General features: G+C 51.0%; 1 protein-coding gene across 5 annotated transcripts in view; it reads right to left on the bottom strand.

Annotated features, from left to right (window-relative positions):
• Positions 1-27,889, bottom strand: part of MYOCD (myocardin) — an 88,983-nt gene that overhangs the window by 22,607 nt on the left and 38,487 nt on the right. For 4 of the 5 annotated variants that reach the window (XM_066264249.1, XM_066264250.1, XM_066264253.1 and 1 more), the window contains 5 exons: positions 27,299-27,354; positions 26,780-26,855; positions 23,783-23,944; positions 13,619-13,794; positions 10,510-10,635 (listed from right to left, as the gene is read on the bottom strand). In XM_066264249.1, coding sequence (XP_066120346.1) covers positions 10,510-10,635; positions 13,619-13,794; positions 23,783-23,944; positions 26,780-26,855; positions 27,299-27,354 — 596 coding nt within the window. The remainder of the gene's footprint in view (positions 1-10,509; positions 10,636-13,618; positions 13,795-23,782; positions 23,945-26,779; positions 26,856-27,298; positions 27,355-27,889) is intronic. The other variant, XM_066264251.1, reaches the window with a different exon arrangement.

Here is a 27,889-nt window from a genome sequence, read left to right as displayed (position 1 = left end):
AGCAGAGACCCTAGGACAGCGGTTTTCAACCTGTGGGTCGCGACCCCGGTGGGGTCGCCTAAAGCCATCGGAAAATACATAATGCATATCAGGTATTTACATTCTGAACCGTAACTGTAGCAAAATTACAGTTATGAAGTAGCCACCAAAATTATTTTTTGGTTTGGGGTCACCGCAACATGAGGAACTATATTGCGGGGTCACGGCATTAGAAAGGTTGAGAACCACTGCCCCAGGACATCAAGCTATCTCGTGAGCGAATCTATTGCGAGTGTATCCCGCTGAAAGGACACACAGCCCTTATGGGGGGGGGGGAGTCTTGAACCTTAGAAGTGGGTCCTGGAGTACAATGTTCTCCCTGGAGCACAGTGAGAGCGCGTCTGTATTCTGGTGAGAACCCTCCCCTCACCTGGAGCTGACCGAGGGCCTCGTGCAGGATGCGTTCTGATCTTGGGATCTGGTTCATAAGAAAGCTCTTTCCTCTGTGTACACGCAGTCAGAGTGAGTTACCATAAGCCCTTTGTTAAGGGGCCTTAGCAATGGCGTAAGCATAGATTAAATTAATCTTGTCTTTGAAAATTCAGGATGTGAAGGTTTGTTGCTTCAGGCTGAAAAGTGAGATTAGACTGCCCCTCCCACCACCATTCCTAGATCCTGATATCGAATCTGGACGTGACACCCTCTGAACTCACGATACTGTACCTACTGTGGGAAGGGTTGGCCACGCGCTGGGGCCCTTTCGGAAGTTACCCCTTCGTAGAGCGTGTTTTGGGACCCACTGGAAGAGGTTAAGGGCACAGGCTAAACAAGTAAGAGAAGTTTCTGGCCATGGTCCAGTCACATGACTGCATCCTAGTTACCTCATCTACAAGTTGGGGGAAAAACATTCTCTACGTTTTATCCATGATCAACAGGAGGATAAGAAAATAATAGGGAAACAGTAACAGGTCTCAGAGGACGGTGTGATTATATCTACAACCTGCTCCTAAAATGTAAAGCGCTCCCTACATTAGGGAGCACCGGGTCCGTACTGTGATGAGTTGAAAAATATACATTTTCAAATTCTGACTTGACTCCAGAAGGTCAAAATGAAGAACATAGATGTCATAACAGAAGGTTCTTGAGAATTTGGAGGAAAAGAAATAGAAGGGAAAGGGAAGTACTGGCAGTGCCCAGAAGAGGGGGCTGCTGAACAGCTGGCAGGCTTGTTCCCACTGGGCAGTGTCCCCACTGTAACCACAGAACACACATCCGAATGTGACCTAGTCCAGGGAGCGGGGACACCTGCCTTTCTCTGACTCAGAGTGTCCCACCCTTGAGGGACATTGTGTTTTCTCAAGGAGGCCTCCTGTTGGAGACAGTGAAGGAGGAGCACACCTGGTATTCCTCCCCGCTCACGCAACCCCGATCGTCCTGGCTAACGAGCCAGCCTCCTGCACTGGGGAGGATTTCTGCAGGGTCCTGCGCTCAGCGCTGCCCTGCCTGCTCCAGGTCAGCTCCTGTCCCCACCTCCTCTTAGGACTAGCGCAGCCCTGGGCCTCGCTGAGGAGCTTCCTCCCCGGTCACCTGAGCACAGGGACGGAGCCATTCAGAAAGCCCTAAATTCAAATCGGACCTTCCTCTGTGCGTGGCGAGGGCGCAGACTACTGAGCGCACGGGTCTCTGAATCCGTGGAACTGTGCAGTTTCACACTCTTTGTTTTTATTTTATTTTATTTTTTTGAGACCAGAGGATAGGTCTATGGTGGATTTGTTTTCTCTACGCCAGGGGCCCCCAAACTTTTTACACAGGGGGCCAGTTCACTGTCCCTCAGACCGTTGGAGGGCCGGACTATAAAAAAAACTATGAACAAATCCCTATGCACACTGCACATATCTTATTTTAAAGTAAAAAACACAAAACAGGAACAAATACAATATTTAAAATAAAGAATAAGTAAATTTAAATCAACAAACTGACCAGTATTTCAATGGGAACTATGCTCCTCTCACTGACCACCAATGAAAGAGGTGCCCCTTCCGGAAGTGCGGCAGGGCCGGATAAATGGCCTTAGTTTGGGGACCCCTGCTCTACGCCCTACCCCAGAACTGTGTGGCCAGTCTAAGGGGAGGACGTTCATCTGTCCAAAGCAGAGAGAGGTGCATTTAAAGTCTGGTGGCTTCACCCAGGGGTAGATGTGTCAGGCAGGTTAGTGTGACGCGATTGGGAACCGGGTAGCCTGTGGCCAAAGGCTTTCTCCTTCTCACTGGCACACACACCCACACCGGGCTGCCTGCCACACAGCACAGCAGCCCAGCCACCGCAGTCAGTCCTGCCCCGCACGGTGAAGTCCAAACCCTCGTCTGCCAATGCAGACTGCTCACCACACGGCCGAAACCCCTCCTCCCAACTGCTCACTCCTCCTGCCTTGTTCTTGCTGCCGTTTTCTTTTCCTTGCAACTTCCTGTTGTTTGCAACTCCTTGCCTCTGGTGACTGTTGGCCCCCCACTGGGCTGTTGAGAGCGGCTCAAGCCTCAGGTCCCCGGGGAAGCTGGTCTGAATTCACAGTAGGTCTCTCAGACACCTGCAGGCCTCAGGGGGCATTGGGAAGCTGCCTGGTCACACCGCTGCAGAGGGGCTGAAATCCAGCCCTCCCTCTGCTGCCCAGGCTGGCGGCCTTGAGGGGTGGGGTGGGGGGCTCCTGGGGAAAGGGAACCTCTTTTTATATGGTGGCAAAATACAAGGAACATCTAAGTCACCATGGGAATTTTTTTTTTCTTCTGAAGCTGGAAACAGGGAGAGACAGTCAGACAGACTCCCGCATGCGCCCGACCGGGATCCACCCAGCACGCCCACCAGGGGCGACGCTCTGCCCTCCAGGGGGCGATGCTCTGCCCATCCTGGGCGTCGCCATGTTGCGACCAGAGCCACTCTAGCGCCTGAGGCAGAGGCCACAGAGCCATCCCCAGCGCCCGGGCCATCTTTGCTCCAATGGAGCCTTGGCTGCGGGAGGGGAAGAGAGAGACAGAGAGGAAAGCGCGGCGGAGGGGTGGAGAAGCAAATGGGCACTTCTCCTGTGTGCCCTGGCCGGGAATCGAACCCGGGTCCTCCGCACGCTAGGCCGACACTCTACCGCTGAGCTAACCAGCCAGGGCCACCATGGTAATTTTTTTAAGGCGCACAGTTCACTAGCATTTAGTATGTTCACAATGCCATGCAAATGTTGTCACTATGTCTTAAACATTTTTGTCACCCCCAAAGGAGACCCCACTCCTTCCTGCAGCCCCCGGAAACCATCGATCGGTTTTCTGTCTCTGTGGATTTGGATTCAGGACTTTTCATAGAAACAGAATCACAAAATAGGTTGCCTTTTGTGTGAGGCCTTTTGTGTCCACTCACCATCCTACTTTCAAGTGGATACACGATATACCCATGGTATATCCTATATCAGTACACATATATACACAGATATCAGTACATATACATATCGTATATCAGTATGCACATATATATGTATGTATATCAGTACATATACATATTGCATATCAGTACGCATATATACACAATATACCCATGGTATATCCTATATCAGTACACATATATATACAGATATCAGTACATATACATATCTATATCAGTACACATATATACGGATATCAGTACATATACATATCGCATATCAGTATGCATATATATACGGATATCAGTACATATACATATCCTATATCAGTATGCATATATATATGGATATCTGTACATATACATATCTATATCAGTACACATATATACACAGATATCAGTACATATACATATCAATATATCAGTACACACATATATATACAGATATCAGTACATATACATATCGTATATCGGTACACACATATAAATATGCATATCAGTACATATACATACTCCTGTACGCATATCAGTATGCATATATATATGGATATCAGTACATATACATATCGTATATCGGTACACACATATATATGTATGTATATCAGTACATATACATGTTGTATATCAGTATGCTTATATATACGTATATCAGTACATATGTGTGTGTGTATACATATATATAAATCATATATTGGTACATATACCTATCATATATCAGTATGCATATATACACGATATACCCATGGTATGTCATATATCAGTACGCATATATACACCATATACCCATGGTATGTCTGTCATATATCAGTACACATATATATACGATATTAGTATGTATGCATACCGTATATCAGTATGCATATATACACCATATACCCATGGTATGTCATATATCAGTACGCATATATATACAGATATTAGTATGTATGCATATTGTGTATCAGTATGCATATATACACCATGTACCCATGGTATGTCTGTCATATATCAGTACGCATATATATACGGATATCAGTATGTATGCATATCGTATATCAGTACGCATATATACACCATATACCCATGGTGTGTCATATATCAGTATGCATATATATACGGATATCAGTATGTATGCATATCGTATATCAGTACGCATATATACACCATATACCCATGGTATGTCATATATCAGTATGCATATATATACGGATATTAGTATGTATGCATATCGTATATCAGTACGCATATATACACCATATACCCATGGTGTGTCATATATCAGTATGCATATATATACGGATATCAGTATGTATGCATATCGTGTATCAGTACACATATATATATGGATATTAGTATGTATGCATATCGTATATCAGTACGCATATATACACCATATACCCATGGTATGTCATATATCAGTATGCATATATACACGATATACCCATGGTATGTCATATATCAGTACGCATATATATACCATATACTCATGGTATGTCATATATCAGTACACATATATATACGGATATCAGTACATATACATATCATATATTGGTACACACATATATATGTATGTATATCAGTACATATACATATCGTATATCAGTACGCATATATACACCATATACCCATGGTGTGTCATATATCAGTATGCATTTCCCTTTACGACTGAATAATACTCCGTTGTACGGATATGTCACGTGTTCACCCATTCTTCAGTTGATGGACACCTGGGTTCGTTTAAAAACTTTTTACTGTTATGAATAGTGTTGCTGTGAAAGTGTTTATATGAACACTGTTTTCAGTGCTCTTGGGCAAATACCTAGGAGGGGACTTAGTGGGTCATACATGTGGATGAAAATAAAAAGTTTTAATCAATCAAGATGCAGCCAGGAACTGGACCTGACAAGCTCAGGGAAAGCCTACACAGGGGCCTTGTGAACTCACAGAAGTACTAAGGTAAACACAGGATGGTCTCTAGTCAGTGCTGGTCAACCTGGTCCCTACCGCCCACTAGTGGTGGCCAACCTGGTCCCTACCGCCCACTAGTGGTGGTCAACCTGGTCCCTACCGCCCACTAGTGCTGGTCAACCTGGTCCCTACCGCCCACTAGTGGTGGTCAACCTGGTCCCTACCGCCCACTAGTGGTGGTCAACCTGGTCCCTACCGCCCACTAGTGGTGGTCAACCTGGTCCCTACCGCCCCCTAGTGGTGGTCAACCTGGTCCCTCCCGCCCACTAGTGGTGGTCAACCTGGTCCCTCCCGCCCACTAGTGGTGGTCAACCTGGTCCCTACCGCCCCCTAGTGCTGGTCAACCTGGTCCCTACCGCCCCCTAGTGGTGGTCAACCTGGTCCCTACCGCCCCCTAGTGCTGGTCAACCTGGTCCCTACCGCCCCCTAGTGCTGGTCAACCTGGTCCCTACCGCCCACTAGTGGTGGTCAACCTGGTCCCTACCGCCCACTAGTGGTGGTCAACCTGGTCCCTACCGCCCACTAGTGGTGGTCAACCTGGTCCCTACCGCCCACTAGTGCTGGTCAACCTGGTCCCTACCGCCCCCTAGTGGCGGTCAACCTGGTCCCTACCGCCCCCTAGTGGCGGTCAACCTGGTCCCTACCGCCCACTAGTGGCGGTCAACCTGGTCCCTCCCGCCCACTAGTGGTGGTCAACCTGGTCCCTACCGCCCCCTAGTGGTGGTCAACCTGGTCCCTACCGCCCCCTAGTGGTGGTCAACCTGGTCCCTCCCGCCCACTAGTGGTGGTCAACCTGGTCCCTCCCGCCCACTAGTGGTGGTCAACCTGGTCCCTACCGCCCCCTAGTGCTGGTCAACCTGGTCCCTACCGCCCCCTAGTGGTGGTCAACCTGGTCCCTACCGCCCCCTAGTGCTGGTCAACCTGGTCCCTACCGCCCCCTAGTGCTGGTCAACCTGGTCCCTACCGCCCACTAGTGGTGGTCAACCTGGTCCCTACCGCCCACTAGTGGTGGTCAACCTGGTCCCTACCGCCCACTAGTGGTGGTCAACCTGGTCCCTACCGCCCACTAGTGGTGGTCAACCCGGTCCCTACCGCCCACTAGTGGTGGTCAACCCGGTCCCTACCGCCCACTAGTGGTGGTCAACCCGGTCCCTACCGCCCACTAGTGGTGGTCAACCCGGTCCCTACCGCCCACTAGTGGTGGTCAACCCGGTCCCTATCGCCCACTAGTGGTAGTCAACCTGGTCCCTACCGCCCACTAGTGGTGGTCAACCTGGTCCCTACCGCCCACTAGGGGGCGCTCCAGCTTTCATGGTGGGTGGTAGTGGAGCAACCAAAGTATAAATATAAAGATAGATTTAACTATAGTAAGTTGTTTTATAAAGATTTATTCTGCCAAACTTAGCGAAAATCGACATGAAGTACTTGGTAAGTAATTATTATTATATGCTTTAACTTGCTATAACTCTGCTTTATAAATTTTATAAAGTAAAATGACTTCTCTACTTTATAAATCACCATGACTGTGGAACCGGTGGGCGGTTAGAAAATTTTACTCCTAACAGAGATACAACAGTGGGCAGTAGGTATAACAAGGTGGACTACCCCTGCTCTAGATCAAATCTTTCTCACTAAAAGCGGTTTATGGTGGTAGTCACGTCCTCGGGAGTTATTTTCTATCTGAACAAAGATCGGATGTTTGCTTTGAAGCCTGTCTGTTGCCTTCGGCATCTGCAATAATGTTCCTGATAACATGCCTTTGAGGTGTGGGGTGATCTTCTTTCTCTGGCCCCTCAGGGCGGGCATCCTACCAGAGCAGGAACCAACAACCCCTTTCACTGTTATTATCATCATGTTGGTTAACTGGCCTGTCCTGAGCCTCCCTATGAGAGAGAGGTTTCAGTGTAAACATTTCACTTTCATCCCATCCCAGAGATTTCCCCTGCTTTGCCTTTTCCCTCCTCCCTCATTTATCACTAATCAATTTCATATGACCCTTATGTCTTCCCCTTTAATTCTGATGGATCAATAAGTGCTGAGACTGCCATTTTCCGGAGCGTTTTCCTCAATCTGTTGAGACTTTGCTTCCCAGAAGTTGTCAACAGTTTGGCTCAAATCAACTCATAAGAAATTCTTACTCAGGTTTGGAAGTTTGTTTTCTTTTGTTGACATACAGTAATTCTATAGTTAATGTACTGAGGAGCCTCTACGGTCCCCATCGTGGGTGGAAAGCCATCTTCCATTCCCACCAGCAGCATATGCACGCTCCCATCTCCACGTCCCCACCAGCCGTCGCGACTTCCCGTGCGTTGGGCATTGCCACTTCGGTTGGTGGATGGGATGTGATAGGGTGGTGGTTTTGGCTAGTGTTTTCCTGAGGATGAGTGGCACTGAGCATCTTTTATAGTGTGGTTATTGGCAATTTCTTTATCTTTGAAGAAATGTCTAGTCCAGTTTTTGGGGGACACATTTTTCTTACTTGCTCAAAATAGTCTACGGGGGTATTGGTGGTTGTGACACCAGCTAGACTCCAGGCTCCCTGAGGGTGGGAATCATGTTTGATTCGGTTCTGACGTGCCCCCTGTGGGTCAAATAAGTTTGTAAATATGATATATATGTTTGCTCGCTTATAGTTTGCATTGGGTGTGGGGGACAGGCTGTAAGCAGGCAGGGTCGTTGTGGCCTAAGGCTTAGTTTTAAGACTAAGCTTTCTCCCCACACCCTTGACTGTTGCATGATGTGGGGTAGTGCACTCTCATGAGGAATCCCATTATGCCTCAGATAAGTGACTTTGTATCGGAGACTTCCTTGTTTGTATATTGGATTAAAGGTTTTGATTTCTACACTATAAAATGGAGCAGACCGGGAGATTGCTCTCTCTTGGTTCCTGAGACTGACATTAGAGAGGAGAGCAGAGAAAGGCCACGTGGAAGAGAGGAGAAGCAGCCAAGGCAGTGAGGTGCTGAAGGAGAAGCCAGTTTGTGCAGAGTTTGTACAGAGAGAAGGGGATGGGAACAGAGGTGAATTAGGCTGGTAATTCTAGAAAACTCAGATAAGTCAGTGGCTTTGGGAGCCCTGAATGGAAAGGGAAGTGTTTTCCCACTGTGTGTATTTCTTGCCCACTGGGTGCAAGCTAGGATTAAAGCTAATGGCTCACCAGTTCTTGGCTCCATTGTTTCATTACCGTCTGTCCGAATCTAATGTGAACCTGCACGGGCCAGGGGCTGTGATGGTGGCTGTGGCTACTGGCTTTACACCCCCCCTCTTGGAGCCTGCATTGAGAACACCTTCCTCTAGGTGGGAGGTCTCACAGTTTTCAGAGTATTCCCCTGCGTCCCCTCCTTGGCTTGACATGACTCTTATGCAGTCAACAAGGCAGAGATGCTGTCCCAAGCTCGGTCACCTCCTCCTCTGAGAAGCCCTCTAGTACCCTCTTAATTTAGAGAGGATGGATACTTAACCACGGGCCTTGACAAGTCGGGAGGGATGTCAGCTCCTCACACAAACAACAGGTCTCACTGCATCAGCTGGGTCTCTGTCCTGCTCTTTATAAAAACTGACCTGTCCTTCCTCCGGGGAGACTGTGACATTCTCTCGGCACATGGAGGTTGAAGGCCTCGCTCGTTTGAACTATGAAATTTCAAATAACTTTGGTAGGAATGTTAATAAAATGTCCCTGTACATCACATTGGAACTGAGGTGAATCGTCCCCTCCTTCCGCCTGCGATGAACAAACCCCACCGATGGTCACATCGTCTCAAAGCTGTTGAGCTGAGTGAATGGGAAGCCAGGTTTAAGGGATGGCAGTGGGGGTGGAGGGGGCTGTGCTGGGCAGCCCTACTGCCCGCCGGCCCCTCCCGTGTATGCGGCCCTACTGCCCGCCGGCCCCTCCCGCATACGCAGCCCTAGCAGCCCTACTGCCTGCCCGCCAGCCCCTCCCGCGTACGCGGCCCTACTGCCCGCCGGCCCCTCCCGCATACGCAGCCTTACTGCCCGCCGGCCCCTCCCGCATATGCAGCCCTAGCAGCCCTACTGCCTGCCCGGCCCCTCCCGCGTGTGCGGCCCTACTGCCCGCCGGCCCCTCCCCTGTATGCAGCCCTACTCTCCGCCGGCCCCTCTCGTGTATGCAGTGAAAGAGACTATGGGACCATTATTTCAACATTAATTCTCACTCAGTTTGCAATTACTAAAAAAAGATTGCATGCCTGACCAGGCAGTGGTGCAGTGGACAGGGCATCAGCCTGGGAAGCTGAGGACCCAGGTTCGAGACCCCAAGGTCACCAGCTTCAGCACTGACTCAACAGCTTGGGTGTGAGGTCGCCGGCTTGAGCATGGGATCATAGACATGACCCCATGGTCGCTGGCTTGAGCAAGGGGTCACTGGCTTGTGTAAGGGGTCACTCTGCTCTGCTGTAGCCCCCCCCCCCAATCAAGGTACACATGAGAAAGCAATCAATGAACAACTAAAGGAGCTGCAACTATGAGTTGATGCTTCTCATCTCTTCTTTCTTGTCTGTCCCTGTCTCTCTCTCTCTCTAAATAAACAAAGAAACATTTCTGTACTCAGTAAGCGGTGGTCTTAGAGGCGAGGAGGCACAATCCCAAACCAATCAGAAGTTTTCGAAGATAAACATGATAAGGAAGAGGCTACATGACCACCACCAGGCAGCTAATTGAGGAGAGCGCCCGGTGAACTGTTAGGCACAATACTGAGATACTTAACTGACAACTGTGCCGTAAGGCATGCTCCCCTGCTTTTCCACACGGAGCCTGGCTGGAACACACAGGTCTCACTGGCGCCAGGCCTCCGGGATGGCTTCTCCTGCATCTTAAGCTAATTCTGTGCGCAATACCCACGGCCATGTCTCTCTCCAGGATGAACTTACGAAGCCTTTGCCACCAGGGACATACTGCCTGAGCTGTGATCGCAAAGAACTGCAAACACCTGGTCCTCTCCTCTGCAGGGAAGACCCATGCTGTGCTGCATAGATCCTGGGATCCTGGCCCCTGTGCACTGATGGCCCCTCGTCCAAGTCTCGTCACGCCATGCTCCCAGAGGACCAAACCCACACACGGGTCTGGGTGGCTCCGCTCACGACACCAGACCTGACTCAGAGAGCGGTGCTCAGGCTGGCTCTGTGAGCGAGGGCTCAGGCCGGCGCTCGGGGGCTGGCCCGTCCGTACCTTGACAGCAGCGTGCCCGGGGTTGGGGGGGCTGAGGGGGCCCAGTCCCTGCTTCCCTGAGTCTGCCAGGTGGCTGGGCTGTGAGATCGGGTCATTCCTGTCATTTTCCGAGCCAGCAGTTAGATCCTGAAATCCAAAACGTGGCATTAGTAAGAAGTAAGAGTAAACACCATGTGGCTGAGGAGGGTGAGAGCAGAGAGCAGCCTCCGCCCACACAGAGCGGCTGCTTTAACCCTCGCTTCATGGCCAAGCGCACGGATGGCTGCTTCCTCCAGGAGCAGGGGTCCTATAGACAGGTGTCACTTGTCAACCAGTCGAGGACATTTTGAGGGGAGAGAGGGGTCATTATCAAGATCATTCCTCCAGATAAGCCTAGAACTGCCCTGTCTCTTCTCAGCACACTGGGACATCCGGTCACCCAGCGTGCGTGTTTCTCCTGCCTGTGACCAGGTTCGCCTGTTGGACTTGATTATGGGAGTGACAAAGAAAGGATGAGGGAGGAGTGGGTGTACAGGAACTGGGGGGACGCCTAAGACCACAAAAGCTAGACAACAGGGTGTTAGCAGATAGAGGACTGTGTGTGTGTGTGTTTGTGTATATGTATCTCTATGTATACATGCGTTTATGTGTGCATGTGTGTGTGTGTTCTGTGTATAACTACCTCTGTGCATGTGTGTACACATGTATATGTAGGTATATATGTGTACATGTATGTGCAGATGTGTGTACGTGTTCTGTGTGTGCATGTAATATGCGTGTGCATCTCTGGTGTGTCTGTGTGTATATAGGTGTATTTTGTGTGTATCTCTGTCTACATATGTGTATTTATGTGCACTTGTGCATGCACAGGTGTATGTGTGTGTCTGTATGTACAGATATGTGTACATGCTCTGTGTATGTACATGTAATATATGTGTGTGTGCATTTGTGGTGTGTCTGTGTGTATATATGTGTATTTGGTGTGTATCTCTGTGTACATGTGTATTTATGTGCACGTATGTGTATGTGTGTGCATCCGTGAGTGCGTGCAGCATCAGGCCGACCTCTGTGAGAGGCATGTTTCTGTACGCAGAGGCCTTGGAAGGAAAGACAATGACCCCCTCTCCCTTCCTTTCATTCCTGTGCTGTGACTTTGACAAACAGGACAGGGGTCCGCTCATGGTCTCCCCGGGGGCTGCTCTGTCCTCCCCCGAGCCCGGCCACCTGCGGGCTCTCTAGGACCCAATCCTCTCAGAGCCTCCGTGTCCTTCCCTGTCCCACGCGGCTGCTGGGTAAGACCATGACGTGCCCTCTGCACCTGCCTGGCATTGCTCGTTCGGTGCCTTCCTTCCCCTCCCCCCGCGAGGGTGAAGCAGGAACATAACTCGTCTTCTCCTCAAACCCCACTTGGATCAGGAGCTGAGGAATTCGCTGTTGGATAAACAGCACCATGGTCTGGTACATTCTGTGTTATTGGAGGCGTGCTCTGGCTGCAGGGACCAGCTGTGGCACAGGGGAAGGGGCACCCCTTTGCTTGTGGCCTCTTGCACAATCGCTGTGTAGGATTTCAGCTCTGCCTTTTGTGTCTCCCCTTCACTCCCCTCCCACATTCTCTCTCTCCCAGCAGCCTTGGCTCCGCTCCGATGGAGGAGTGAAGCAGGGCATGACAGTGACCTGTAAGGAGCACAAGTTTGGAAAACGGGGCCCTGGATGAAATCACCAAACGGTCCCTGATAATCCATATAGTGCTTGACAGTGTTAGAACGTATTTTTCAAATGTAACATCCAGTTTCAATCCCCAGACTGATTCCTGGGAGGCCAGGAAGAGTCAATGCTGGCCAAACGGCAGGGGCTGATGGTCTGGAGAGTTCTCTCCATGGTCGGCACGCAGTAAAACCAGGGGTGGGAGACTCCCACCTCCCCGCCACACCAGTGGGGCGGCTTCCCCCTGTGTGGGGGGGGCCCCCAAGCCTGCTCCCAGGGCTCCGTGGGGACCAGTGCGCTGGCTGAAGACAGTCTCATTGGGCCTGGTGGCTTCCAGAGGTGGCCACTGCAGGGGCTGGGGGAGTGTGGAGACCAGGCAGCCCCTCAGCCTCACAGACCCCCCTCCTCCTCTGTCCAGTCCGAGGTCAGGGATACCCTCCCGGAGGCCGCGCACCTAGATTGGCTCGGGCCTGCTGTTAATAATCGCTATTGTTCTTTACAAGGTGCTTTTCTTTTTAAAGCAATATTTGCAATATACATTCTCCTGATTTGAAGAGTTTGTGGATTTATCCAGAAAGAGGCGAGTGCCGTGCTTGGTTCGGGGCTGGAAGTGGACCCGGCTGCGGTTTGGCGGGCTGAAACCTGCTAACGCCAGAACCCACGCGGGGCGCCCTGTCCCGTAACCTCTGCGCCCTCTAGTGACTGCTCGGTGCCTGGAAGACTGGGGTTTGGATCCGGTCCCGCTCTGTCCGTCTGTCTGTCTGCCACATGCTGCCTGGAGATTGTTGGGGGGGGTCACCCCATCTCAGGGGACTGGGGTTTGGACCCGGTCCCGCTCTGTCCGTCTGTCTGTCTGCCACATGCTGCCTGGAGATTGTTGGGGGGGTCACCCCATCTCAGGGGACTGGGGTTTGGACCCGGTCCCGCTCTGTCCGTCTGTCTGTCTGCCACATGCTGCCTGGAGATTGTTGGGGGGGTCACCCCATCTCAGGGGACTGGGGTTTGGACCCGGTCCCGCTCTGTCCGTCTGTCTGTCTGCCACATGCTGCCTGGAGATTGTTGGGGGGGTCACCCCATCTCAGGGGACTGGGATTTGGACCCGGTCCCGCTCGTTCTGTCTGTCTGTCTGTCTGCCACATGCTGCCTGGAGATTGTTGGGGGGGTCACCCCATCTCAGCGAACCTCCTTTTTGCTTTGTCTGTCAACATGGAGATCAAAGGCATCTACTTGGCAGAGCAGGTGCTTCAAAAGTCAGTCTGAGGTCACCGATCTGGGGATTCTCCCACAAGGTTTTCTGGAGGTTTCTGCCATGACCCACAGAACCCTGAACCGAAAAGGTATCTCCGAACCTCAAAGCAAAGCCTATGGCGGCAGCGTGGATTTGAAGACGGTGATGAAATGACGAACGGAGATGTGGTCTGTTTACCTGGGTGGCCTCCGGGGGACCCGGCACCGGGGTCTCCGCAGCCTTCCGGTCGGGTGGGGATCTCGCGGGGCCCTGCGGGTCGTCGCCGCGACTGTGGTCTGGAGAGAGCCCTTCGCTGCCGCTGTCCTCCTCGAAGGCAAATGCGTCTGCTGACTTGGAGAAGCTCACCTGGTTACCTGCGGGAGGACAATCCGAGACCGGGTCAGTGGCTGAGGCCCATCGAAGGGCTTTGTGAAGAACGTCCGTGTGCCCCCCCTGCATCAACCCCAGTGAGGGTCAGCTAGCTCCTTGCTCCGGTCCCAGTTCTAAGTAGGAGTAAAAATCATTACTTGGCTTCTCTTCTATTTACTCCGTACGGGAGCTTGTGTTTGTGAGAGTGACAATGTACTTGTTAAACTCTATTTTCGGGTTTATCCGTTCTTGAACGTTTCGACGTGGACTCGCATCTTTCTGAAACCAGGGGGGAGGAAGGAAGGAGACGGGACCAGGGCGTGCAGAATGAGGCCAGCGGAGGAAGCCACAGGAGAGCGCCCCGTCGCCCCCAGCTCCACGGTGACAGACATGACTGAGATGACAGCGTGTCACCTGCACCATCTTCGGGGATCAAGCCATACGCACGGAGCAAGCTAGGATGGCCACCGAGGTGAAGCTCCTAAGTGTCAGGACCAGCTAATGTCACCAGGGTGCCTCGCAGCCTATCCACTAACGCCCATCTGTTTAGAAAAGCCGCGGGGGTGTCTCAGAAATGTCAGGGTGATCTAAAGTGTGTGTTTACTATGTGGGTTTTCTTTCCACTCTTCATACCCCTCTGTGGCTGTTTTGGGGAAAGCTCACCGGCTCACACACGCAGAGAGACCCTTCCTCCCCAGCCCACGTGGTCTCTGGGATGGGGACAGCCTGGAGAGAGAGCTCGTCACACCGGATGGGACGATCATGACATCCCTTACAGGCCCCTTCTGTTTCTTAATGGCTACATTTCATCTGGTGTACTATCCAAAGGCACAATACAAAACGGGCTGTGGCCACATCACCCCTCGGACCCCACTCCAAGGCACAGCTCTTCCAAAGGAATTCGGGTGTGAGCAGGAAGTTTTCCAGTCCCGTGTTCTGCAATCACACCGACAAGAACTTTTGACTCCTGGCTCCCTGCAGATAAGAGAGGGGGGCTCGCTTTCGCCCTGCTGGCTGGAACGGCCCGGAGGAGCTGGAAGCAACAGAACAAGTGCGGTTTGGGGCTTGTCATCGCCACCACCGCTGGCATCTGTCACGGGCCCCTCACTCAGACATCCAAGGGTCAAGTCGGGAAAGGGGCCAGACAAGGACAGGACAGGTGGAGACGCTAGCTGTCGGTCCACTGGGCAGCTGCTAACCCGGACAGGCTTGGGGACAATATTGCTACTCCAGGGAGTCAAAGATCCTTTGTGAAAGTCATCCCTGCTTTTCTGTTATTTAAAAGTCATGTCTACTTCTCTTGAAAATTCATACCATATGAAGTTTCCATGATAGAATCCTACTTCCCATTAATAATTTCTTTCTTCTTCTGGATTTAATTATATATATCAAGACATATACACACGGATTTAAAAGGCATTTCATCCGGACAGGACTGAGTGAAAGATACTGTTCTGAAATGTACTCTTTTCCCTCTACAGTGTTTCCTGGAGATTTTTCCACGTGAGCATGTAGAGATCTTCCTCAAAGAAAATCATCATCATTGTTATTATTATTATTATTTTGTGGCCTCTGGTTTCTAACAAGCACGATGTGCCAGGGTCAGAATATGCCAACAGACGCATGGAGGACCGACCGCGCAGGCGCTGCCCAGGCTCAAAGGTCCCGCCGTGGGGGGCCCCGCCAATCCTCACTCCCCCAGCGCCCCACGTGGTCGGGATTTGTGGTTGCCAGGGCGGGGCGACCAGGAAAGGGCAGAGAGCCCACGCCCAGCGGCGCACCCTGTGGGCGAAGGAAGCCGTGACCAGGGGCGGGGCCCCGAGAGCACGCGGTGGCGGATGATGCCGCCTTGGGGATGGCGTGCGCGCACTCGGTGTTCAGTCTGGTCAATGAGACGCTGGACTCTGGAGTCACACCGACATGGTTTGTCTCTTGCTTCAACCAGTTCAGTGGCAAAGTGATTGTGGGCGAGTCATTCCACCCCATGGAGCCTCAGTGTCCCCATCTATAGGAACCGTAACAATGACAGCGACCTCTCGGGGTTTTGAGGATGCACGTAACAATACATGTAGAGCGTGTTCCATGTTATTTGCACGTTCCCTGCTGTGCAAGCCCTCAGTCATTTCGGGCTGCCGTCATTGTTGTGACTGTTTTTGGTTAGGAGTGTCCACTTGTCTCAAGTTTACCATTTTCAAAATAAGAAAAGAGACCACCCAGGAGGCAGTTGATCCCTGCGGTCAGCTTTGTGACGGTTGGCACAACACCAGAGACAGAGAGACTGGTTTGTCCTGAGTGGTTCGTTCTGGGAAAGCAGAGACAGACCTTCCCCAGAGCGCAGGAAGAGTGTCACACGAAAGGAGTGTCACATTCCTCCTCCTCCCTGGCTCAAGCCAGACCCATGTGCAGAGAGGGACAGAGGTCAGCTTATCTGGCTGCCTCTGGAACTGTGTCTATCAGCTTCGTGCTACGAGCCAGGCCCCTGCTCCAATCTCCCCTGGTGCGGGGCTCTCCGGGAGTGGTGTGCACTGGCTATTGTCCCCAGAGACACTTCGGGCGGTGTGATGACAAGGACCCGCTTTGGGAAGCCCTGATATCATCTCCCAGCTATGCTCATGGGGCTGGCTCTGAGCGCGGGCCCCTTGGGGGCCTCGGCCTGGTGACTCTTAGCTTTCCTTCTCCCTCTTGGGAGTGATTAGATGAATGAGTCAGTTGTACTTTCCTCTGCGTAAACATTTAAAATTCCGAGATTAGAGTGAGATAGTAGGAGTCCTAGTTACCTTTCTGCTGGGCCCGTCCCAAGGGCTGGAAACAGTGAAGTGGAATGTGGGAATGGACCTAGCTTGCTTATCTGCTCACAAGTCCGAGCTATTTTAATTCATGGGCCGACCCTCTCCTAACTTCCTCCTGGAACAGACTGGGGCAAAATCCGTTTCCCGAAGGAGAAGGCTATTCTGCGAAAGTAAATGCAGTTTCAACGTGGCTCTTGCCCGGAGACAGTTCAATACACTGATGATCCCATCGTCTGTGGAAGATGGGTTGTATTGTCCTGCGAAGACAGAACCCACTGCCTGGGTAGGTGATCAGATGCCTTCATTATGGAAACAGATGTCAGTGGAGCGGACGCTTGAAAGAAGAAAGATTCCCTTAGATTCCTGGCTAGACATTTGCCTTAAGTCTCTCAACAGATCCTGTTCCTCGGACTACATGAATTGGGAAAAAGAGTTAACTCGCTTTTTAGCATTTGATTTTAGCTCTTGGGAATAATTCTGTAGGGACCAAGAACACCAGGGACATAAGGGGAGCTGATCAGTGTGTCTAGCTTCCCCTCTCCGGGACTCCCCCCCCCCCCACTTCAGGGCCCCTTCCCAGGCTCCCAGCTGCCAGCCCCACGTGGGCAGGCCCTGCCCACTCTCACGGCGGTCTTTGATCACCGCAGTGGGCAGCGAAGGCCAACACCAGGATGTCTTCCCAGGCTCCAGCCGCCAGCCCCACGTGGGCAGGCCCCGCCCACTCTCACGGCGGTCTGTGATCACAGCAGTGGGCAGCGAAGGCCAACACCAGGACGGCCACCTTCTCTCAGGCTCCAGCCGCCAGCCCCACGTGGGCAGGCCCTGCCCACTCTCACGGCGGTCTGTGATCACCGCAGTGGGGAGCGAAGGCCAACACCGGGACGACCGCCTTCTCTCAGGCTCCAGCCGCCAGCCCCACGTGGGCAGGCCCTGCCCACTCTCACGGCGGTCTGTGATCACCGCAGTGGGCAGCGAAGGCCAACACCAGGATGCCTTCCCAGGCTCCAGCCGCCAGCCCCACGTGGGCAGGCCCTGCCCACTCTCACGGCGGTCTGTGATCAGCACAGTGGGCAGCGAAGGCCAACACCGGGACGGCCACCTTCTCTCAGGCTCCAGCCGCCAGCCCCACGTGGGCAGGCCCTGCCCACTCTCACGGCGGTCTGTGATCACCGCAGTGGGCAGCGAAGGCCAACACCGGGACAGCCGCCATCTCTCAGGCCTAGCTGAACTTCCCTTCTTTCTACTCCTACTCCTCCCAAAGCGACCAGCTCCCTGAGGCTCTTTCCTTTCTTTTCTCTTAAAAACATTTTTTTATTGATTGATTTTAGAGAGAGGAGAGAGAAGAGAGAGAGAAAGAGGGGGAAGAAGCAAGAAGCATCAACTCATAGTAGTTGCTCCCTGTATGTGCCTTGACCAGGCAAGCCTGGGGTTTCAAACCAGCATCCTCAGCGTTCCAGGTCGACGCTTGACTGAGCCACCATAGGTCAGGCCTGAATTCTCTTTATCCCACCCCTCTTCCAGAATCTTCCTCAGAACGGTATTTTTCATGTATGCCTCACTGTGTTTCTGCCTCCCCCCTCAAAAAAAATAATTTGCACTTTGAAAATCATTTTTCCGAGAATGATCGATTTTTGTCTGCAAGAACGTTACGGGAAAGCAAACCTTTCCTTTTTATGCCTAAGCAACAACTCTGCCGTCCAGCCTGTTGTCTCCCTGCCTTACAACTCAACCACAAGAAAAGTGTCAAGACTTTCAGAGTCTCCGACGACTGGATTCTTAAGAACCACGATTTCATTCTGTTGTGTTTTATCACCAAGTCTGAGCCTTGGGGACACAGGTCAGCAGGGACTAGTGCAGGGTCTTTCAGAAATGTAGATGACAATCATGAACGGACGACTTCTGGGCCGGCCCTCGTGGACTAAGACATGTTGCTTTCCTGTGCGGAAGGGTATGGTGATAAATAACTCACCCACCTGTCATCATGAGGCTGTGTATTGTGAATCAGAGGTTTGATGATAATTATTATTTTGTTTTTTCAAAAAGCAGCTGAGAAGCTGACTTGGGGATTCAGATGGGGGGGTTGGGGGGGGGAGCCTGGCTCGATCTAAGGAAACGATCAGGACCCCTGAGAGCAGGGGCTTGTCTGTGTGCGCAGAACACCAGGATGGTTCTACTGTTTGAGGAGTTGGGAAAGCGAGCTGGGGTTCTGTCTGACTGAAGCAGAAACCAGGACTCCGGGCAATAGACAGCTTCCTTCGTAGCTAAGGCGTGCTCCTATCAAGCCGAGAAAAGACTGAGATGACTAGAGAGAGAATGAACAAGCTTGGAGTAAAATCCCCAGGGCACTCAGAACCTGGAGGTCACTAAGTCATGTTGACCCGCCCAGAACCTGAGAAAGGCCACGCTCAACTTGGGTGTCCTCTCTGTTTTTGTAAATCAGCACTCCCATGGAACATCCTACTTGCTGCAGTCAGTGTCCTGGCCGGAGAGAGGGTGTCTGTGAGTGCTTTTCTATGAAAGAAGGACAAGGAGTCAGGTGCATGCTCTGAGATGCAGCCCCGCTGCGTGGAGGTCAAATCAGAAAGCCCCCTGATTCCTCCATGTGACGTCATTTCTAGCATGACAAGCCTCTGTTTCCTCCGGCCCGACTCTGCAAACTTCTACCTGGCTCAGGAGACCCACTCTGCAGGCTGGAAGCGGGACTGGCGGCCGGCTCCATACAGGAGAGGGACGTTTCTGGGAAGAGACTTGCTGCCTCCTTCCAGCTGGCTGGAGGGAGGTGACATCTGGGAGTGAGAGGGGAAATTCCAGAGCGAGAATTGGTTCTGTCAAAAAATATGCTTCCCTGCGTTGGGGGAGAGGTTCTAGATGGTTTGATCTTAGGATTCGAGAACAGTTGGCCTTTTAGTAAAACCCAGAGGGGCCAAGACAATGGCTGAGTTTTCCCACTCAGAGCTTGGCAGGAACACAGAAGCGCAGCTGCAGAGGGCCGGGGAATGTAAACACGGCAGAGAGGCACTCCGCTCGGGGGTGGGGGCCGGGGGTGGGGGGGGGGGGTAGGGGATACACAGACGCCCGGAGAACAGTACACAGTAAGCTTCAACCCTGAGTCACCGCTTCACCAAGGGGACGAGATCACGAGCACCACAAGGGACAGGGAGGTGGCCCGGGTCATCGTCACGACAGGAAGGCCATGCCGTTTCTACAGCTGGTCTCTGAGCGACCCCCTCTGTCTCTGTGCCATTTCAGGTGCTGACGTCCCCTTGCCCATGGACACTCAGGCACATCGAAAGACAGCCACGGATGAGGCTGACGCACGGGCTGCTACAGGAGCCCCCGTTTTCCATTACGGGTGCCACTTCCGGATTCTTCTCGGATGGGATCAACCTCCATCCTCCACCTCTTCCGGTAGCCATTCCTCTCTTTGGTTTTCACAGAATCCCTGCCTCCATCCTAAATGTTGTGTGAGAGCCTCATCTCAACCCTCTTCCCTTTCTCCACATCCTCCATTCCCCCCAACGCCCCGCTAGCGGGCACTCTTGAGTCTTCTGTACCCTGTACTGCTTCTGTTTTTTTTACACTTATCATCTCTTATCATGATCCATAATTATTGATTTTGTTTATTGGTTATGTCTCCCCGCTAGAATATAAGGTGTAAGAGCGAAAATCTTCGTATGTTTTGTTCACTGAATTACCCCCAGCACTTAGAATAGTGTCTGACACATTGCAGATGCTCCCTCAATATTAAGGAATAAATGAACGGAAGGGCAATTTTACCTAGCCCGTTAGTTCAGATGACGACATACACTCACGCTGCCCAAGTCTACACCTCTAGACCACTGCTTGCTTTCTTCTGAATCCTAGCTTCATAGAACCCATTGCTTACTTACTCCCTGCCTACGGAGTTCTTGTGAGTGAGCCTTTCAAATCCAAGAGTTAAAACAAGAACTCGTCTTCTTTCCCCAAGTCTGCTCTTCCCCTCATACTTCCTACCTTGAGAAATGCCTGCCATTCACCCAACTGCCCCATCCCAAGGAGAAACCGCGGTGTTGCCTTTGACCCTTCCCTTTGTCCAAATCGATATACTGGTCTACAGATGACCTAATCATGCAGAACCAATGACCTCTCAGATCCTCTTTTTTCCACACTTGCAGCCATGACTCTTCAGGCTCTCATCAGTCTCTTACTAAACACGTCCATCTGTGTCCTAACAGAGCTCCTGAACTCTGCTTCACGTCTACTGGAGCCACTTCCCGCTGCAGCCAGATGAGTTTTTCTGCGTGCAAAATCTGCACCTGTTCACACACAAAGCACAGCTCTGATACCCATTAGCGACCCTTCCAACGGCTCTCCACTGCTTGTTATTAGTATTTTAAATTATAGTCCCCCTTATTGGGTAATTATAAGAGTGCTTGTTAATGGTCCCCCCCTTAAGTGACAAAAGAAATTTGAACCCATCTACGGCTTTTAAGAAAAATTTAAAAATGCCCTAATAACCTGACCCCGGCCACCTCTCGGTCCTTGTCATTCTCTGTCCTCTCCTTTCAGGGTTCACCTAAGCAGTCACGTGTCCCCGGATGCCTTGGCTAGGTGCACACCTGCACATTCCCACTGTGACTCTTATCTGTTCCCTTCACAGGAATCAGCGCAAGGAGTACTGGTTTCCTCCTTTCGTGCCTCTTCTCCTGCCGGGTGTAAAAGTCCTGGAGGTCAGAAAGGAGACTAACGTGCTGGCATGTCGCTAGCTAATTCTTTACATACATTTTTAAATAGAATCCACTTTGAAGAAAAGAAAGCACCAATGAGAAAGCCATTATGATCGTTGGGGTTTTCGAGAGGAGCAGCTGAGGCACAAGGAGATTAAATAACTCAACGGCTCTGTGGGCGAAGTGACAGAGAGTCCAGCCTTGAACCCCGTTTCTCCTTTCCTGCCTCGGGGCAGCTTCATGTCCTGCTCATTATTATTACCTCTAATAGCCCTCAGAGTTGTTGCCTCCTACCCATCTCCACCGACCGCGGCCATACTCCGGTCCGTGCCCTCCCGACTCCTTGCCGGAATGGGTGCAAGGCTGTTAACCACCCCTCTGCCTCCATTCTCTCCCCCGCCCCCCGCACGTGAAGGCAGCTGACATCTGTGACCCTCAGCTCTCACCACGGGGACTCACCTGCTCAACGGACTTGGCTTAACACAAAATTAAGGGAAGTCAAGGAAAGATAAGAAACCAACAGTTTATGAACAAATTCATGAATTGCTTCTTTGTAATAGTAACCACTAATAAAATAAAAAGACTTTCAGCAAGTGTAATGGAAAAGTATCTATCTTGCAAGCTACTCTTAGTGGAGGAGGGTAGAGAAACACTGCCTTAGAACATCTACTTATAGTCAAAGCTGATATTCTCTATGAGGTGACTGCCTAGAGATATTCCCGTTGGTGATAGGAACAAAACAGCTCATAAAATATAACCATAAAACCGTGCAAAACCCAAGTGAGTTCTTTCTCTTCAACAATGCTCTTAAAAATGTTTATATGCACTAAGGATTAAAATATAAAAGTCAAGCATGTAAACATTAGAAGACAGTCTAGGAGAATGACTATACCCTTGAGCTAAACATGTTTTCAACAAATAGATTCAGAAACCACAAAGGAAAAGATGAATAGATTTAACCATATAGAAATTAAGAACTGCTACAGGTACAATTCATTCTACACGCACACACAAAAGCCCCAGGACACAATGGTAAGAGGATGGCTGTATCGATGGCAGCTGGAGGGTGGTTTCCCCCCATATCAGTAGCTTTTACAAAGCAGTAAGGGAAGAAAATACCCAGCAGGGGAGAAAAAAAAAAAAAGAGCAGCCATGGATCGTCAATGACACAAAATCACATAGAAAAGTGGAATCTCACCGTAGACCAAAGAATGCAAATGAAAATGAGATCTTTTGCCGAGCATATAAAAATCAATAGTGAATTCACATGCATGGAATAGAATGTTCAAAGAGGTGACGAGAGGTGCCCGATGGAGGCATTTCCTGCCCTAGACCTTGTCGGAGTACAGAGGGAGAGGGGGTGTGGTCGAGGAGGCTGGTCCACACTCGGAGGCCCAGGAGACCCGGCATGAAGGGAGAGAGTGTGGAACGTGTTCAACCACAACGGCATGTTTCGGGGACACTGACAGGCAGCCTATTGTCTCTCTTAGAGTTGATATTTTCATATTCACGGGTTCCAAATACAAAACTCCTGTGGCCTTTGAATGGTTGGGTGATTTTAGACTGTGAGTAATACATTTAATGATAAGTGTAATAATAAACTTAGTGTTCCATACAATGTCTTCACACACACTTGTTGACCATGTGTTGAAACATTTAAATGTCTCCGGATTATTAAATATATCATCCTCAGAGCTCTTCGTGAGCATAACGGGGAGAAAGGAAGTTTGCCTACAAGAACATGAAGTTCTCCTTTCTTCCTTCTATCATCGTTTTCCCAAGTTTTACCCCAAAACCTCTATGAACGAATTCAGTATGATCAGGTTATTGGGGTCCATTTGCTCTCAATGGTTCAATAGGGTCTACAAGATGATTTTAAATAGTTCACGAATAGAATTAATGTTTGTGTCTCCTCCTTAAGTATTTGTACAACTGTTTAGCACACATGAGTGTTGTTAAAGAGTTGTCCCGTGCTGATGTAGCTTGAACTTTGGGAGTCTAGGAGGTTGGGAGGTACTGTTGTCTTCATCTGAGAGAGGTGAAGTAACTAGAGAGAGCCCCCACAAACAGCGCACAGCCTGGGCTCGGATTCAGCCCTTCTCATTTGGGTCCAGTGCCCTTTCCGTTTTGCCAGTCCACTCCCCTCTACAAGGGGAAGGCTGCAGGTGGCCACGGCTCCTAAGTGAGGCAACCTTGTTGAGCGGTCTGGAGGGTCACATCCAGTCAAGTCCTCAACCTGCGTCCTCACCAGAACGACCTTCGTCTAGGTGTCCCTGACCTTGGAAGGAGGGTGAGTGAATGGGGATCCGTTTGTTTCTCCTAGGAGCTCTGGTTTGGGGGAAGCATTCCAGACAGCAACCCACACCCTGAGTCTCACCCCGGGAGAGCCCCTCACCCAGGAGGAGAGCCCCTCACCCCCAGGGCCCCCAGCAGGCTGGGGCCGTGGCTGCCCGCGGATCTCAGGGCACAGGCAAGGGGCACGCCGTCTGTTCCGCTACCTTTTATGGCCTCTTTCACAGCGGAGTCCACGGGCAGGATGTTCTTCTCCACCAGCTCCAGCGGTCCCGGCCGGAGGGCGATTTTCTCGTTGAGATCATCCGCCAGCCGGGCCCTTTTCAGCTTCATTTGGGTGGTTGGAATGGACCTCTCCACTGTGGAGGCTGAGGGGGGAAGCCCACAGGATCAGCTCCGGAATCCGAGGTTATTGTTCTTGTTTCACTTTTGCAACCAAAGCCTCGTGTCATACTGGACTGCACCGTCCTGATAGTTTTGCAATCATCATTACCATCATCATCATCATCATCATCCTTTCACATTTTTAGCAACGACCACTGAACGCTTCCAAAGAAAGACAGAGAGTCAGTGTGCAGAAAAGTTACAGAAACGTTGCCTTGTGAGGATTTCTTTTTTTTAAAATTATTTATTTATTTATTCATTTTTAAGAGGACAGAGAGAGGGAGAGAGAGAGACAGAGAGAGAGAGAGAGAAGGGGGGGAGGAGCTGGAAGCATCAACTCCCATATGTGCCTTGACCAGGCAAGCCCAGGGTTTCGAACCGGCGACCTCAGCATTTCCAGGTCGACGTTTTATCCACTGTGCCACCACAGGTCAGGCCTGTGAGGATTTCTGAAACGAATGTACAGTGTGGTGGTTCTGTGAGCGAGCCGCCCACCAGGCCTCCGTTGCCCCCTGCCCCTGAGCTGCGACGTTTGGACGCACAGCCCTGTCTGTTTCTTGGCACAGACTGAGTCAGCAGTATACATGATCTATTATTATTATTATTATTATTATTATTTATAGTAGTATGATTTTTTAAAGGTTTTTATATGTGTCAATGTGATACTAACTGATTCATATATCCAAGGAAGTTGTAAAAGAAAAAAAGATTATTTTGACACAGTTATTTAATTAAACAGAGGGATTTTTTTTTTTTTTCCTGAAGCTGGAAACGGGGAGAGACAGTCAGACAGACTCCCGCATGTGCCCAACCGGGATCCACCCAGCACGCCCACCAGGGGGCAACGCTCTGCCCACCAGGGGGCGATGCTCTGCCCCTTCGGGGTGTCGCTCTGTCGCGACCAGAGCCACTCTAGCGCCTAGGGCAGAGGCCAAGGAGCCACCCCCAGCACCCGGGCCATCTTTGCTCCAATGGAGCCTCGCTGCGGGAGGGGAAGAGAGAGACAGAGAGGAAGGAGAGGGGGAGGGGTGGAGAAGCAGATGGGCGCTTCTCCTGTGTGCCCTGGTCGGGAATCGAACCCGGGACTTCTACACGCCAGGCCGACGCTCTACCACTGAGCCAACCGGCCAGGGCCTAAACAGAGGGATTTTAAAAAAAATTGAATGTATCCAACACGCAGTACGGTCATTTGGAGGGTGAGAAAGGTCACTAGCAGAACCCTAAGTCACCCTTGCGCTCCTTTGTCAGGGAGAGCCGGCTGAACTTGGAGGGGAACCCAGTCACCCAGGGGCCGCTCTGGTGCAGAACCTGCTGCTGAGATTCCTGACGAGGCTGCAGCTGTGTTCCCCACTGAGCAAGCTTAGAAGGTGAGACGTTTACAGACAAGCCTCTCAACCCCGCTGCTCTGTTGTTTTCATCCTGCTAACCCTGGCCTGGCGTCTGAGCTAGAAATCTTGATAAAGCCGAGGTCTAGGGATGCCTGTTGTTGCAACAGGCTAGGCTGGTCTAGAAGTTGTGCCTGTAAAACCCTCGATGTGCGGGCAGGATCAGGAAACCCCTCCCTTCAAATCCTTTAATAGGTAGGCATCTTCCTTAATTATTTCTATTTATTGTGAGGGCTATTGTTTTTTCATCGCAGACTCTGACTGTAAATATAGTTTCTGTGCATGGTTTTCTTTCCCTGGATTTGATTGCAAATATAGTTTTGTTTTGTTTGTTTTTTTCACCACACATCATCTTGTAAGCCTTCTCTCATTAGCTCACTATTCTTTTAAAGCCTTCTTTGTAGCGGCTGCAAGGTATTTAGTCATATGGCTGACACAGAATTTTTTCAGCCCACCCGTCACTGCTGGACACACTGCCGGACATTGCACTGTTTGCAACACTTCACTACCTAAGTCATCCCACAGCGAACATCTCTGTACCCAGATCTTTGCATGGTGGGTTAATTCCTTTAGAAGAAACGCAGGTGTATCTTGTTTTAGTGTGCTTTGCTGACTCATGCTTCAACACTACGTTTCTGTGTGTGTGTGTGTGTGTGTGTGTGAGAGAGAGAGAGAGAGAGAGAGAGAAAGAGAGAGACAGAGAGGACAGACAGAAAGGGAGAGAGATGAGAAGCATCAATTCTTCGTTGTAGCACCTTAGTTGTTCATGGATTGTTTTCTCATATGTGCCTTGACCGGGGGGGCTACAGCAGACTGACTGAGTGACTCCTTGCTCAAGTCAGTGACCTTGGGCTCAAGCTGGTGAGCTGTGCTCAAACCAGATGAGCCGGCGCTCAAGCTGGCGACCTCGGGGTCTTGAACCTGGGTCCTCCGCATCCCAGTCCGACCCTCTATCTGCTGTGCCACCGCCTGGTCAGGCGACACTGCGTTTCTTACAAATCGAAGGCAAGACCTTCCACTCCCCAAAAGATTACAACTCACCTTATTGCAATACTTGCTTTATTGTGGGGCTCTGGACCAAACCTGGAATGTCGCTGAGGTGTGCCTGTACTAGACATTTACTACCGGGCTGAAGGATGGACACATGTTAGAGGAATCTGACACATGTTGGACGTTCCCTGGGTGCTCGGAGAGAGCTGGAAAGTGGTGCAGCTGAGCTTGGAACCCAAGTCTGAGACCTTGGAAGCCAGTATACGGCTTCCCAATTTGATTGCGTAAATGGCCTAGAACAACTAGGGGATGGCTCAAAAGTACTCACTTCTAATGGCAGGGTGACTTTCTAGGAGGACTCAGCGCCTGCACCGAGGTAAAGACCTCTGGCGAGATAGCCCACATTCGGCGGGCGTCCTGGTCTCTGGTCCCAGGTGGCCTTACCTTGGAGTATGTGCATATTAACCAGGTCAGCACGGTCGAACCTGCTTCTGACCTTCCGCTTCAAGGTGTCTCCAGTCTGTCGGCACAAACAGAGAATAAAATCTGTTATCAACCACATGTAGTCGAGCTCAAGCAAGAGGTCACTGGCTTGGCTGGAGCCCCCCGGGTCAAGGCACATATGAGAAAGCAATCAATGAACAACCAAGGAGCTGCAACGAAGAACTGATGCTTCTCATCTCTCTCCCTTCCTGACTGCCTGTCCCTATCTGTCCCTCTCTCTGACTCTCTCTGTCTCTGTCAAAAAAAAAAAATTTTTTTTTTAATCTAGTTGATTCTATTTTCACAGTTGTTAGTTCACAGGAGTAAGACTCCCTCTGGCACGAGGGGGGAGGTCAGGAAACCGGCACAGTGGTTGAGTTTCTTGTAGAAATTCTACCTGCGTTAGCCAACACAGCGTTCTGAGACCAAAACCCTGGAGTCTAAGTTCACAGGAAGAAGGGCACTTTGCCCCCAAATTACCTTGTCACTATCCAAATGTTTCCTTTGCTCATGGAATACAGGTGGACTTTTCAGTGCTGAAACAGAAAGACAGACAGACACGTGAGCGGGTGCCCCGCGCTGCAGTGCTGTGCGTCTGCGCGTGCGCTGTTGGAGCCGTGCACAGGACGGACGGACGTGGTCGCCGCTGTTAGCCCGCAAGCAATTGGAAAGGGCTGGCGGACACCAGCTTCCCCAAAGCCAGAGGAGACAGAGGAAGGTGGAGTTTAGGTCTAAAACGGGGAAGCAGCGGAGGCAGGTGCGACAGGAAGAGAAATGGTGGTGACAGGGCATTCCAAGGTCCCCGGGAAACACAAGGGGGTGCCTGTGGGGACCTGGGGACAGAAGTGACGCTCTAGTTTCAGGGGGCGGCGGGCGTAGGCTGGAGTGAGGGACACCCTCTTTGATTCTGCTCTGCCCTTAAGTGCAGGACCGGGTGGAAGCGGTCGCCCGTGGGACAGGCCCCACGTTGTAAGAAGGGACTCATCCTCGGAGGTGGCACATTGGCTGGCTGGGGGGGACATGCGACTAGGAGTGTTGAGTGGAAGCACAGAATCAGACTTGGAGGGCTGG

Source organism: Saccopteryx bilineata, chromosome 2 (genome assembly GCF_036850765.1).
Source record: "Saccopteryx bilineata isolate mSacBil1 chromosome 2, mSacBil1_pri_phased_curated, whole genome shotgun sequence".
NCBI lineage: Eukaryota > Metazoa > Chordata > Mammalia > Chiroptera > Emballonuridae > Saccopteryx > Saccopteryx bilineata.
This window is presented reverse-complemented; position numbering and strand designations above follow the sequence as displayed.